Below are 14,680 nucleotides of genomic sequence, written 5' to 3' on the forward strand. Positions count from 1 at the left end.
CATTTATTATTTTTCCTACAGGAGTCTTCAAAGCATTGCACCCATGCTCAGTGGATTGTGGGTGTAATGTCAGGCTATTGCACACGCCCCCTCCAGCTTTTTTTCCTGCACCCCCTTACAGGCTTTCAGTTAGAAAGCTGGAGGAAGAGTGAATGGACTACAAGCGCACTGATTAGCACACTCCTAGTCCATTAAAGACTACAAGCCATCTGCCACGATGGCACTTGAAGTTCACTCATTCAAAGATTCAGATTTTTAAAGCGACACAGCCAATTTTAAATGTGACAGTGGGTGTGGGGGAGAGGATTCCCTGCCTGCTGTCTCAGGGGAAGAGGATTAGGAGCTGGAACATGTTACATCCTAAATACTGGTGTAACACGTTCCTTAACCATTTCCCATTGGCCATATAACAGAATGACATGCGCAGAGTTGTTAAGTTATCCTGACTGGATGTCATATGACGTCCAGCAGGATAAGCCGCAATTGCGCGCCCGTGGGGAACGGTGGTGTGATGTGTCAGTCTGACAACTCAGATCGCGGTATGACATAGGCTCTTTACCACATGATTAGCTGTGACCAATCACAGTGTGTAACCATGAAGTGCTGGTAAGTGGCTTTCCTCGGTTTGCGCTGACAGGAGAGCCGATCGGTGGCTTTCCTGTCAGAGAGAGGGGGGGGGGGGGGTCTGTACTGATAATCAGCACATTGATTATTAGCTCAGCCCCTATCAGAGGTGCCCACAACATCTTCCAGTCAGTGCCCAAAGTGCAAATCAGTGCCCATCAGTAATGACTATCAGTGCCACCTATCGTTGCCCATCAGTGCTGCATATCAGTAAAGAACAAAAAGTAATAAAGCTGCGCTATAACACATGTGTGAAAATCATAATTAAGTGAATATATGAAAGACACCAAAAACAAGTCCATAAGCAAAGAATATATATATATATATATGAAACACCATATATCTTGAATTTGTCCATAAACCACCAGAAAATGAATCTGGGCGGTCCTATACAGCACCAAGACAGACTTGTGCACCTCCACCACATAGAATTCAAGCTTACCATAAAGCAAGCTCTAAAAGCCTGCGGCTATAACCCAGCCAGGGTCTTATCCAGAGATTCAGCAACAGAATCTCTAGGTATAGATGATAGGCAGACCACAGCAAACCTCCAGGGATAGTCGATCACTCAGGTCACAGATACAGGCCAATCAATTACCCAAAATGAAGAGGAATTCACATAGTGTGAAATCGTAACAATAGTATGTTTAATGAATAAAAGTTGCACTTGCACAGGTAAAATCATCAAGGTATATAAAAAAAAAAAAGCCGGCCGGCTAGCAAACACCCATCCACTGCAAGGATACAACATGATGACGTCAGCACGTCCAACCTCCTGAGCGTGTTTCGTCATATAAGTGCTGCCTATTGGTGCCCATCAGTGCTGCATATCAGTGACAATCAATTCTACATATTAGTGCCTCCTCATCAGTGCTCGTCGGTGAAGGAGAAAACAAAATTTTATAACTGAAAACCTTTTTTTTTTTTTGTTTAGCAAAAAATAAAAACCCCAGTGGTGATCAAATACCACCAAAAGAAAGCTCTATTTGGGGGAAGAAAATGCAAAAAAAAATGTTTGGGTACAGTGTTGAGTATGACCATCGAACAACCATACGAGCATCGAAAGATGAAAATTGTCCTGGGCAGGAAAGGGGGGGGGGGGTGAGTGCCCTGTATTGAAGTGGTTAAGGTGAACATATCCTTTAAAACACCCTGCACGACTGCTGTAACAGTTAATTGAAGGTAAGAGTATGAAAATGGATGTTAATTATACAAAGTCAATTTCAACTGGGCCCTCCCCACTCTTCTTCTTTAAAAGGTCAGTCCACCTAAAAATGACACAATTTTTTTCAGTGTCTGGCAAGTTGAGATGCATCCTGGATTATTACATGTCTAATGCCCTGTACACACGATCAGAGTTTCTGTCGGAATAAACTCTGACGCGTTTTTCCGACAGATTTTCGTTCAAGCTGTCTTGCATACACACTGTCACACCAAATTAAGTTCAATGCTTCCGAGCATGCGTCGACTTGATTCTGAGCATGCGTGTATTTCTCCGTGGGAGATCCATACAGACAAACGGAATTTCCAATAGAATTTTTTTCCGTCAGAAAAAAAGAGAACATGTTTTCTTTCTAATATAAAAAGAAAGAAAAATTGCGCCAACCAGTAGTACAATAATATAAACAGTGAAGTCCTTTGTGTCTTCTACACGTGAAACACAGAAAAAATGTGCACCATATAAGTGCATAAATCGTGAACAAATTGTTAAAAAGATCCAATAACAAAGTCCATAAACGAAATTTTCAACCCAGGCAGCACCCAGTGTGAAGATAATTGACAGTCGTGACCCGCCACCATATGGACTGAGGCTTACCACAAGGTAATTTGATAACAGCGTTATTCAAATAACTGTAGGATACTTCTAAACATCGGATAATAGCCAGGAATACACCAGGTCACGGTCCCTTTAAGAAGTCCACGATGGGGTGCAGCAGCGTATAATAGCGATTTACGTCCTCATAGCATGTCACAGCCCAGTCAGTGTCAACATGAAAGGAAGGAGACCGCACATAGGGTAGTATGCACTGATGGTCTGGCCACTCACAGGTTAATCTCCTGGCTGAGCGTTTGATGGGACTGCCGCTTGTCAGTTGTCAGCGCTGCTGGGAGAACTCTAGTTCTCCCAGCAGCGCTGACAACTGACAAGCGGCAGTCCCATCAAACGCTCAGCCAGGAGATTAACCTGTGAGTGGCCAGACCATCAGTGCATACTACCCTATGTGCGGTCTCCTTCATTTCATGTTGACACTGACTGGGCTGTGACATGCTATGAGGACGTAAATCGCTATTATACGCTGCTGCACCCCATCGTGGACTTCTTAAAGGGACCGTGACCTGGTGTATTCCTGGCTATTATCCGATGTTTAGAAGTATCCTACAGTTATTTGAATAACGCTGTTATCAAATTACCTTGTGGTAAGCCTCAGTCCATATGGTGGCGGGTCACGACTGTCAATTATCTTCACACTGGGTGCTGCCTGGGTTGAAAATTTCGTTTATGGACTTTGTTATTGGATCTTTTTAACAATTTGTTCACGATTTATGCACTTATATGGTGCACATTTTTTCTGTGTTTCACGTGTAGAAGACACAAAGGACTTCACTGTTTATATTATTGTACTACTGGTTGGCGCAATTTTTCTTTCTTTTTATATTTGTTTTGTGTTAGTTCACGCTATTGCAGCCTTCCCATTTATTCACTTAATTTATATTCGATTAGCGCAATTTTCCTTTTTTCCATGTTTTCTTTCTAACTCCGTCTGAATTTCGGAATTTCCGACGGAAAAAGTCAGATGGGGCATACACACGGTCGGAATATCCGATGAAAAAACGCCGTCTGACTTTTTCCATCGGAATTTCCGATCGTGTGTACGAGGCATTAGGGGATGCAAGGTCTTCAGTCTTACAGCCAGGCTACATTTCTAACTACCTTTGGGAGTTTCAAATCCTCCAGTTGCAGTCTTGAAAATATAGATTACATTAATAATACAGCAGAGAGGGGGTCTCTTGTAATGGCTATAATAATGTGCTAATTCTGAAAGTCGCAGAGATCTCACCATCAGACTCTCCAAGAGACATAGGTAATCATTATTTGGTTTAGCTCGACTGTTAATGACAAAAATAAATATCCGTTTTGCACGTACTAACCCTTTAAAAACCGAATCAGTCCAAACAGCCACATGTAGCAATATATTACTTATATCACACAACCCTGCCTGGACTTTTAGATCAAATACCTATGGGATATTTCCTATTCTCTACTGCATAAACACGGAATTAAATAAAAGAGCAATCACAGAGCACTGAATACTGTAAAAAAGTGTTACGCTTGGCCAGAAATGAGCTTTCCTTTATGGTCACTGATTAATTCTTTGTAGAGCATGTGTGCATGAGTGCTTCATTAATCATTCCTACAGTCATCAAAACAAAATATTTCAATTTACAGTATTTGATCACATTAAGGAAAGTAGCACAATTACAAATACAAATGTTAGTAGCTTTTACATGGCTTCTATGAGGTGCCTTGAAAACAATTTCTTATATCTGATGTACAAGAGGTGTCTGCATCTGTTTATTCATACTTTTCCTTTTTTTAATTACAGATAGTGCTACATGGCAGATTCAATATACTTTTCCTTAAAGTGTCACTATAGTAAAATATATATATATATATATATATATACAATACACTCAATCACTAGCTTTAACACAGCAGTGTATGTTTTTCTAAATCTCCTCTTGTAACTGGGCATGCTTTCAAGAAAAAGGGGCAGGTACATTTAACCACTTTACCCCCTTAAATACCTCAATGAAGGGCACTTATACCCCCTTCCTGCCCAGGCCATTTTTCAGCTTTCATCGCTGTCACACTTTGAATGACAAATGCGCAGTCATGCTACACTGTAACCATGTGAAATTGATATTTTATTCACACAAATAGAGCTTTCTTTTGGTGGTATTTAACCACTCCTAGGTTCCCCCCCCCCCCCCCCCCCCCCAAAAAAAAGACAAACATTTTGAAAAAAATAAATAGGAGTTTTTCTTAGTTTCTGTCAGTAAATTTTGCAAATAAGTAATTTTTCTCCTTCACTGATGGGCACTGATAGCCTGCACTGAGGTGGCACTTTCGGCACTGATAAGGGGGCATGAATATGCCACACTTATGGGCATTGGGCACAGATAGGCAGCAGTGGTGGGCATTGATGGGCAGCACTAACTGGCATCACTTGTGGGCACCGATTGCTGACACTTTTGGGCATAGATTGGTGGCAATTATGGGGATTGGTTAGCACCGATTGCTGCTAGTGGTGGGCAATCAATTGTAATCAGGGCACTGATGATCAGTGCCCTGATTACATACCTAGCTGTCCCCTGTGAGGAGATGCCGCTGATGGGCTCTCCTCACCTCACACTCTGTCAGTGTGAGGCGAGGAAAGCCGATTACGGCATCTCCGGGTTTACATGTGACTGGCTGTGGGCGGGCGGCAACTGGTTAATGACCAGAGCATTTTTTTCGATTCGGTACTGTGTCGCTTTAACTGACAATTGCGTCGTGCAACAAATATAGATTTCTTTTGGTGGTATTTGGTCACCATTTTACTTTTTGCTATAATAAATATCCCCAAAAATATATGAAAAACAAAGTTGTTTCTCAGTTTAGGCCGATATGTATTCTTCTACATTGTTTTGGTAAAAAAAAAATAGCAATAGGCGAATATTGATTGGTTTTCACAAACGTTATAGCATCTACAAAATAGATTTATGGCATTTTTTTTATTATTATTTTTTTTGTATTAGTAATGGCGGGGATCTGTGATTTTTATCAGGACTGCGGCCGACAGATCGGACATTTTTTACACTATTTTGGGACCACTGACATTTATACAGTGATCAGAGCTAAAAATAACCACAGATAACTGTGTAAATGTCACTGGCAGGGAAGGGTTTAAACACTATGGCCCAGATTCAAGTAGAGGGTGCATCTTTTGGCCGGCGTAGCGCATCTCATATGCGCTACGCCGACGTAACATAGAGAAGAAGTAAGTTATGGCGGCGTAGCGTAAATGGGCCGGCGTAAGCCCGCCTAATTCAAAGTAGGCAGGTAGTGGGCGTGTTGTATTAAAATGAATCGTGACCCCATGTAAATGAAGCGCCGAACGAACGGCGCATGCGCGCGCATGCTCAGAATCACGTTAAATTTACTCCCTAAGATACGCCAGCTCAATGCCTACGACGTGAACGTAACCTACGCCCAGCCCCATTCACACACGACTTACGTAAACAACGTAAAATCGACGGCAGTTCCGACGTCCATACCCTAACATGACTTAGACCAGCTATTTGGTGGTTTATCTTTACGCCGGACATATGCCTTACGTAAACGGCGTAGCTTACTGCGACGGGCGCAAGTACGTTCGTGAATCGGCGTATCTAGGTAATTTACATATTCGACGCGTAAATCAATGGAAGCGCCCCTAGCGGCCAGTGTAAATATGCACCCAAGATACCACGGCGTAGGAGACTTACGTCGGTCCGAAGGAGACAGAATTCAGGCGTATCCGGTTTCAAGAATACGGCGCATAGATACGACGGCGCATCCATGGATTTACGCGGCGTATATAAAGTATAAAGATACGTTGGCGTAAGTCTTTGTGAATCTGGCTATATGAGGCGATCAAGGGGTGGGGGGTGGGCTACCAGGAACATGACAGGGAGCAGTAGATCCCTGTCATATCACTAGGCAGAACAGGGAAATACCTTGCTAGCATAGGCATTTCCACGTTCTGCCTCTCCTCGTCACGATCACCGGCCACGCAGTGGCATACCCGCGCCTGCTAGCCCGGGATTACGAAGGGTTGTACGGGTATGCCCTTTTGCGCACCTGTGCCATTCTGCTGACGTACATCGGCATGTGGAGGTTAAAGGAAGTCCCAGTCTCGGCTTCCAAATGGTCAGAGCAGCTGATAATCAGCCACTGATTTCAGCAGATTGATAAAAGTAAAGACAAACCTCTGTCCTGCAAAATTGGGAGCTGATGGAGAGATAAAGCAGAAATTGGCAGGATCAACAGGTATTTAAGCTCTCCATACACAGGGTGAAAAAAAAATCAAACAGAATCCCCCATCTCTGTTAATCACTTAAGCCCCAGACCATTATGCAGCTAAAGGACCTGGCCCCATTTTGCGATTTAACTGACAATTGTGCGGTCGTGCGACGTGGCTCCCAAACAAAATTGGCTTTTTTCCCCACAAATAGAGCTTTCTTTTGGTGGTATTTGATCACCTCTGCGGTTTTTATTTTTTGCGCTATAAACAAAAATAGAGCGACAATTTTGAAAAAAATGCAATATTTGTTACTTTTTGCTATAATAAATATCCCCCAAAAAGATATAAAACACATTTATTTACGTATTCTTCTACATATTTTTGGTAAAAAAAAAAAAATCACAATAAGCATTTATTGATTGGTTTGCGCAAAATTTATAGCGTCTACCAAATAAAGGATAGTTTTATTGCATTTTTATTAATAATTTTTTTTTCTAGTAATGGCGGCGATCAGCGATTTTTATCTTGACTGCGACATTATGGCGGACACTTCTGACACTATTTTGGGACCATTGTCGTTTTTACAGCGAACAATGCTATAAAAATGCACTGGTTACTGTAAAAATGACACTGGAAGTGAAGAGGTTAACCAGGAGGGGGAGCTGTAGGGGTTAAGTGTGCCTTAAGGGAGTGTTCTTACTGTGGGGGAGGCGTGGCTGTGCGTGTGACGTCACTAATCGTCATTCCCTAACACAGGGAACAGACGATCAGTGACAGCCACACTAGGAAGCACAGGGAGAGGTTTGTTTACACTTACCTCTCCCCGTTCTTCCTCTCTGTGACCCGATCGCGGGACACCGGCGGCGATCGGGTCCGCTGTTCCCGCGGGGACGGTCACGGAGAAGAGGACAGGCAGCGCGCTCGCGACCCACGGCTGGGATCTTAAAGGGGACGTACATGTACGCCCTTGTGCCCAGCCGTGCCATTTTGACGACGTATATCGTCGTGCGGCGGTCCTCAAGCGATTAAACAATGCCGACAGATAAATCTCCTGATATGGCTTTTGTCAGGCAGGAGGGTGCCAACAGGGGCACCTGTAGACAAGATCAATAGGTATTTAAGATTGCTATACACAGGCTCAACTAAAAGAAAAGTAAAGACAAACCTCTGTCCTGCAAAATTGGGAGCTGATGGAGAGATAAAGCAGAAATTGGCAGGATCAACAGGTATTTAAGCTCTCCATACACAGGGTGAAAAAAAAATCAAACAGAATCCCCCATCTCTGTTAATCACTTAAGCCCCAGACCATTATGCAGCTAAAGGACCTGGCCCCATTTTGCGATTTAACTGACAATTGTGCGGTCGTGCGACGTGGCTCCCAAACAAAATTGGCTTTTTTCCCCACAAATAGAGCTTTCTTTTGGTGGTATTTGATCACCTCTGCGGTTTTTATTTTTTGCGCTATAAACAAAAATAGAGCGACAATTTTGAAAAAAATGCAATATTTGTTACTTTTTGCTATAATAAATATCCCCCAAAAAGATATAAAACACATTTATTTACGTATTCTTCTACATATTTTTGGTAAAAAAAAAAAAAATCACAATAAGCATTTATTGATTGGTTTGCGCAAAATTTATAGCGTCTACCAAATAAAGGATAGTTTTATTGCATTTTTATTAATAATTTTTTTTTCTAGTAATGGCGGCGATCAGCGATTTTTATCTTGACTGCGACATTATGGCGGACACTTCTGACACTATTTTGGGACCATTGTCGTTTTTACAGCGAACAATGCTATAAAAATGCACTGGTTACTGTAAAAATGACACTGGAAGTGAAGAGGTTAACCAGGAGGGGGAGCTGTAGGGGTTAAGTGTGCCTTAAGGGAGTGTTCTTACTGTGGGGGAGGCGTGGCTGTGCGTGTGACGTCACTGATCGTCATTCCCTAACACAGGGAACAGACGATCAGTGACAGCCACACTAGGAAGCACAGGGAGAGGTTTGTTTACACTTACCTCTCCCCGTTCTTCCTCTCTGTGACCCGATCGCGGGACACCGGCGGCGATCGGGTCCGCTGTTCCCGCGGGGACGGTCACGGAGAAGAGGACAGGCAGCGCGCTCGCGACCCACGGCTGGGATCTTAAAGGGGACGTACATGTACGCCCTTGTGCCCAGCCGTGCCATTTTGACGACGTATATCGTCGTGCGGCGGTCCTCAAGCGATTAAACAATGCCGACAGATAAATCTCCTGATATGGCTTTTGTCAGGCAGGAGGGTGCCAACAGGGGCACCTGTAGACAAGATCAATAGGTATTTAAGATTGCTATACACAGGCTCAACTAAAAGAAATATATAAAAAAAAAAAACTCCATCCACACTAAACAGTGCAGATACATTATATTATCAAGTATTGGGACGCCTACCCTTACATGCACACAAACTTTAATGGCATCTCAGTCAAGTTCCTCCACCCCAAACTCACTCATCAATGTCTTTATGGACTTGCTTTGTGCACTGGTCCAAATCATTTGGTGGAGGGGGAATTATGGTGTGGGGTTGTTTTTCAGGGGTTGGGCTTGGCCCCTTAGTTCCAGTGAAGGGAACTCTTAAGGCGTCAGCAAACCAAGACACTTGACAATTTCATGCTCCCAACTTTGTGGGAACAGTTTCCTGTTCAAACATGACTGCACATTCATGCACAAAGAAGGACATGGATGAGCGAGTTTGGGGTTGAGGAAAATGACTGGCGTGCACAGTCCTGACCTTAACCCGATAGAATATCTTTGTGGAGTGGAGTGGAGACGGCAAGCCAGGCCTTCTTGTTCACATCAGTGCCTGACCTCACAAATGCGCTTCTGGAAGAATGGTTGAACAATCCCATAGAAACACTGCTAAACCTTGTGGACAGCCTTCCCAGAAGAGTTGAAGCTGTTATAGCTGCAAAGGGTGGGCCAACCCTACGGACTAAGACTGGAATGCCATTAATGTTCATATACATGTAAAGGCAGGTGTCCCAATACTTTTGGTGATATCGTGTGGATGAATCTCCCTCTGTGGCTATTGTCAGCTGGGAGAGTGCCAACAGGGACACCCATAGTGCCAATTAAACCCCAACCAATAGCCAACTATATCTTTGCTCCGTTAAGAAGCATAGTCAACTCTTCAAGGTACACATATTGATAAATATTGTCAGGGAAGGTAAAATTACAGCTTGTTCTCCAGCTTATCAGCAATTTTTGTAAAGCTTACTCACCTCGTTATCAGGTTATGCAACTTACAGAGCCAAGGTTGTCTGTCCTGCAAATGGTAAGCAAAAACATTCCTGTAGGTTAAAATACATACACACACACAGCTACTGTATATCATCTTTTCAAAATTATGATCAGTGTGCTCGCTATAAGTGTGACATCAAAGCCATAGCATGGCAGATTAAATTGTGCCCAGAATGGAGTTACAACAGACATGAGCTGAACCATTTCCTCCCTTTAACCACTTAAGCCCTGGACCATTTTGTTGCTAAATGCCCAGGCCAGGTTTTGCGATTCGGCACTGCGTCGCTTTAATAGACAATTGCGCGGTCGTGCGACGTGGCTCCCAAACAAAATTGGCGTCCCTTTTTCCCCACAAATAGAGCTTTCTTTGGTGGTATTTGATCACCTCTGCGGTTTTTATTTTTTGCGCTATAAACAAAAATAGAGCGACAATTTTGAAAAAAAAAATGAATATTTTTTACTTTTTGCTATAATAAATATCCCCCAAAAACATATATACATTTTTTTTTCCTCAGTTTAGGCCGATACGTATTCTTCTACATATTTTTGGCAAAAAAAAAATCGCAATAAGCGTTTATCGATTGGTTTCCGCAAAATGTATAGCATTTACAAAATAGGGGATAGTTTTATTGCATTTTTATGAATTATTTTTTTTCCTACTAATTGCGGCGATCAGCGATTTTTTTCGTGACTGCGACATTATGGCGGACACTTCGGACAATTTTGACACATTTTTGGGACCATTGTCATTTTCACAGCAAAAAATGCATTTAAATTGCATTGTTTATTGTGAAAATGACAGTTGCAGTTTGGGAGTTAACCACAGGGGGCGCTGTAGGAGTTAGGGTTCACCTAGTGTGTGTTTACAACTGTAGGGGGGTGTGGCTGTAGGACTGACGTCATTGATCGAGTCTCCCTATAAAAGGGATCACTCGATCGATCCAGCCGCCACAGTGAAGCACGGGGAAGCCGTGTTTACATACGGCTCTCCCCGTTCTTCAGCTCGAGGGAGCGATCGCGAGGGGGCGGCTATAAACGAAGCCGCGCCATCGGTCCCGGATCGCTCCCCGCAGGTTACCGACCGCCGCATGTACCGAGGGGGGGGTCCCGATCGGACCTCCGACCCGCGGAAAGGCGGGGACGTACATGTACGCCCATGCCTGTATGTGCCATTCTGTGGACGTACATATACATGCGGCGGTCGGCAACCGGTTAAGCTGGCCATACGTGGATCCACATCCGCTCCAGTTCAGCAGGGACCGGCCAAATTTCGATGCATGTGTGGCCACTGCAGTTAAATAGCAGTCGTTCTACTGGTCGACTTCTGTTCAACCACCCTTTGGGATAAAAGCCGCTCATCAGCAGAGGGGTCAATGCGCTTAAACCAGGGGTGCCCAACCTTTTAAACAGTGAGGGTCACTTAAGCGACTTGGTAACCGGTCACGGGTCACAATGAGCGGAGCGGGTAGATGGCATGTCTGTGTCCGCTCTGCATATGCGGATACGGACGCAGTCCACAATACTTTTTAGCGGATTGTATTGGAGGTAGAACACAAGTTGGTTAATGTCTGCCACTACTTAGAGGTGAATGGAGGGCCCAAGGCTGCTTTTACACTGATGCGCTGCGGTTTACCCGCACCGTGGGTGCAACGCAGTGTACCTTTGGCTTTCCTGAACTTTGCAATAGACTATTATATTCTGCAGGTTTGGTGCACTTTCAGAAAGCTCACCAAACTCACAGGTAATAACAGAAGTCTACGGCTCAGGACAGGTAACCCGCAGGTAAATTGCTCTGCACCTGCAGATCAGTTTGAAAGCAGCCCAGTAACCACTGCAGAACAGATATGCCCATATATACACTGTGATTTTAGTAATAAACTTTAATAACAGTATTCTATTCCATCCCAGAGCAGGAGGTCACGGGCCACATCAGAGGGCTCCGTGGGCCACTGTTTGGGCACCCCTGCCTTAAACACTACACTTTCCAAATGGATCACTGACCCCGTTCAACACTCTACTGCGTTAATTCAGTTGATCCTCATATGAAGCCGATTTTAGACCCCGAGCCTAGGTTCACAAAGACTGCGGGAATGAAATCGTGTGAGTTCAGCTGAACTCGCACAATTTCATTCCCGCTTGTCAGTCCCAAATTTGGGGGTGATTTCAGAGACATCTGTGCTTTTTTCTGCACAGATGTCAATGGAAATCGCACCCCGAAATCGCCAAAAGTTATACAGAAACTACCTTTGAGGAATTGGTGCGGCGTCACAACGATTTGGACGCTGCCATTGCCGCCGATTTGACATGCCAAATTGCATCAATGTGAACCAGGGCTAAAGGGCAATCTGAAGTAAAGGAATGGGGTTCTGTCTGCCAGTGTTTCTGTACACACAAATAGTCATCTCAGGTGACCATTCATACGTTTTCTAATGAAGAGAGACTGCAAAAACGGAAAAAAAAAGCTTCAGCATTAGCTCATAACTGTGACGGGATAATTTTTCTAGCCTGTCTGATCCTTTTCCCCCCTTGGCCAGTAGTGCCTGTGGGTAGCTCACAAACATTATTGTATTTATTGGCGTATAACACTCACTTTTTTTCCCTGAAAATAGAGGGAAAACTGTGCCTGCGTGTTATACGCAGGGGGCTGTGGAAAGTTTTTTTCCTGAAGCTTCCTTTTTAAAGTTAGGGTGCGTGTTATACGCCTGTGCGTGTTATACGTCGATAAATACGGTAACCTATTTTGATCTAACCAAAAATAGTGTCTAAACATCACCCAGAAATTCTGGAAGCTATTCTTATTCTACACCCACTCACCCAATTAGTAATGGTCATCTCCTGGATTTTTATAATGGGACAGCTCTGACCTCTAATGGAGGCAGAGTTACTTTTTCTGAAGAGAAGCCTGCACATACTTATCACAGGGAAATATTTTAACTATCAATGCCTTAGCTTTTTGGGAGAAGAAGCTACTGGATACCCTATTGCTGGAGCTCTAAACAGCAGTGTCGCTGGCTCTTCAGGCCCTGGGAACATGGTAAAGGGAGTGGAGACCACTGTTGATATATGAATGCTGGTATTACATGGTGTGATTTTGTTCGTAGTTATTAACATCTGTAAATCTTTCTGATTTTGCTGATACTGGAAAAGCCAACGCCTCTCCAAGGCTATTTTAGGCAAGCAGTTTTCATTAAACAATTGTGCTTTTTTTTTTTTTTTTTTATCATCATATGCTACTTTTGAGGAAACAGTGTGTTCACTTTTAGACATTAATTATTTTACACCTTTATAACCTCATTTCAAAAAGCACAGCTGAAAGTCTGGTGTGGCCATATTATTTATGGAAATTTCTAGGAGAAAGAAGGCAGAGAAGAAGAACATCTGAAACTTCTCCCAGGAATTGATATAAGGCCAGAGTAGTGCTTACAGACATTTCTTTCCAAGTATTTTTCTTTGAAGAAGAGCAGTACTTGTCAGATATGATAAAAATGAGTGATAGGTTTGCCAGCTCAATCTAATATGCATTGGGAACCCCGGAGGAGATGTCACTATCAGTCAGCATTTATCAGCGGCCAGCTATCACCTCAGCTAACAGTTTAGTCAGGATGTATTGCAGGATGCTGCTGACTTGCTGGGGAAGACAGATGATTATGTAGGTGAATGTGATGCACTGACACTTAGGTCACTAAAAACCCATTCAGTTAGTAAACCACAATAGAAATGTATGTAAAGCAATCATAGACATATGTGAACAGAAATGGACAGTGTCTTTTTTTGGGGGAGGGACACAAGGAATGCTGTCAGGTATTTTGAAAAAGAAAGATTTATATTTAGCAAATATGAACTTCTATTGAATATGCTATTTGATTAGCTGCAACACGGACGTGCTAGTTTCAGCGCTCTCTGAGGCACTGGCTTGGAACAAGTATACTAAATCCAATCTGACTACACTGGCAGCACTAAGACTAGAAGCAGCCAGGCAACTTGCATTTTTAGATGGCCATCTACAAGTGCATGTAATTCTATATACAATACAATGTCCTTTAACCACTTAAGCCCCGGACCATTTTGCAGCTAAATGCCCAGGCCAGGTTTTGTGATTCGGCACTGCGTCGCTTTAACAGACAATTGCGCGGTCGTGCGACGTGGCTCCCAAACAAAATTGGCGTCCTTTTTTTCCCCACAAATAGAGCTTTCTTTTGGTGGTATTTGATCACCTCTGCGGTTTTTATTTTTTGCGCTATAAACAAAAATAGAGCGACAATTTTGAAAAAAATGCAATATTTTTTAGTTTTTGCTGTAATAAATATCCCCCAAAAATATATATAACATTTTTTTCCCTCAGTTTAGGCCGATACGTATTCTTCTACCTATTTTTGGTAAAAAAAAAAAATCGCAATAAGCGTTTATCGGTTGGTTTGCGCAAAATTTATAGCGTTTACAAAATAGGGGATAGTTTTATTGCATTTTTTACTACTAATGGCGGCGATCAGCGATTTTTTTCGTGACTGCGACATTATGGCGGACACTTCGGACAATTTTGACACATTTTTGGGACCATTGTCATTTTCACAGCAAAAAATGCATTGTTTATTGTGAAAATGACAGTTGCAGTTTGGGAGTTAACCACAGGGGGCGCTGTAGGAGTTAGGGTTCACCTAGTGTGTGTTTACAACTGTAGGGGGTGTGGCTGTAGGTCTGATGTCATTGATCGAGTCTCCCTATAAAAAGGATCA

At 43.1% G+C, this 14,680-nt stretch overlaps 1 protein-coding gene across 1 annotated transcript in view; it reads right to left on the bottom strand.

The window, feature by feature from the left end:
- IDNK (IDNK gluconokinase) overlaps window positions 1-14,680 on the bottom strand; it is a 38,482-nt gene that overhangs the window by 10,509 nt on the left and 13,293 nt on the right. Inside the window, exon 4 of the mRNA XM_040355600.1 lies at window positions 9,929-9,972. Coding sequence (XP_040211534.1) covers window positions 9,929-9,972 — 44 coding nt within the window. The remainder of the gene's footprint in view (window positions 1-9,928; window positions 9,973-14,680) is intronic.

The sequence above is a fragment of the Rana temporaria genome, chromosome 1 (assembly GCF_905171775.1).
Source record: "Rana temporaria chromosome 1, aRanTem1.1, whole genome shotgun sequence".
Classification (NCBI taxonomy): domain Eukaryota; kingdom Metazoa; phylum Chordata; class Amphibia; order Anura; family Ranidae; genus Rana; species Rana temporaria.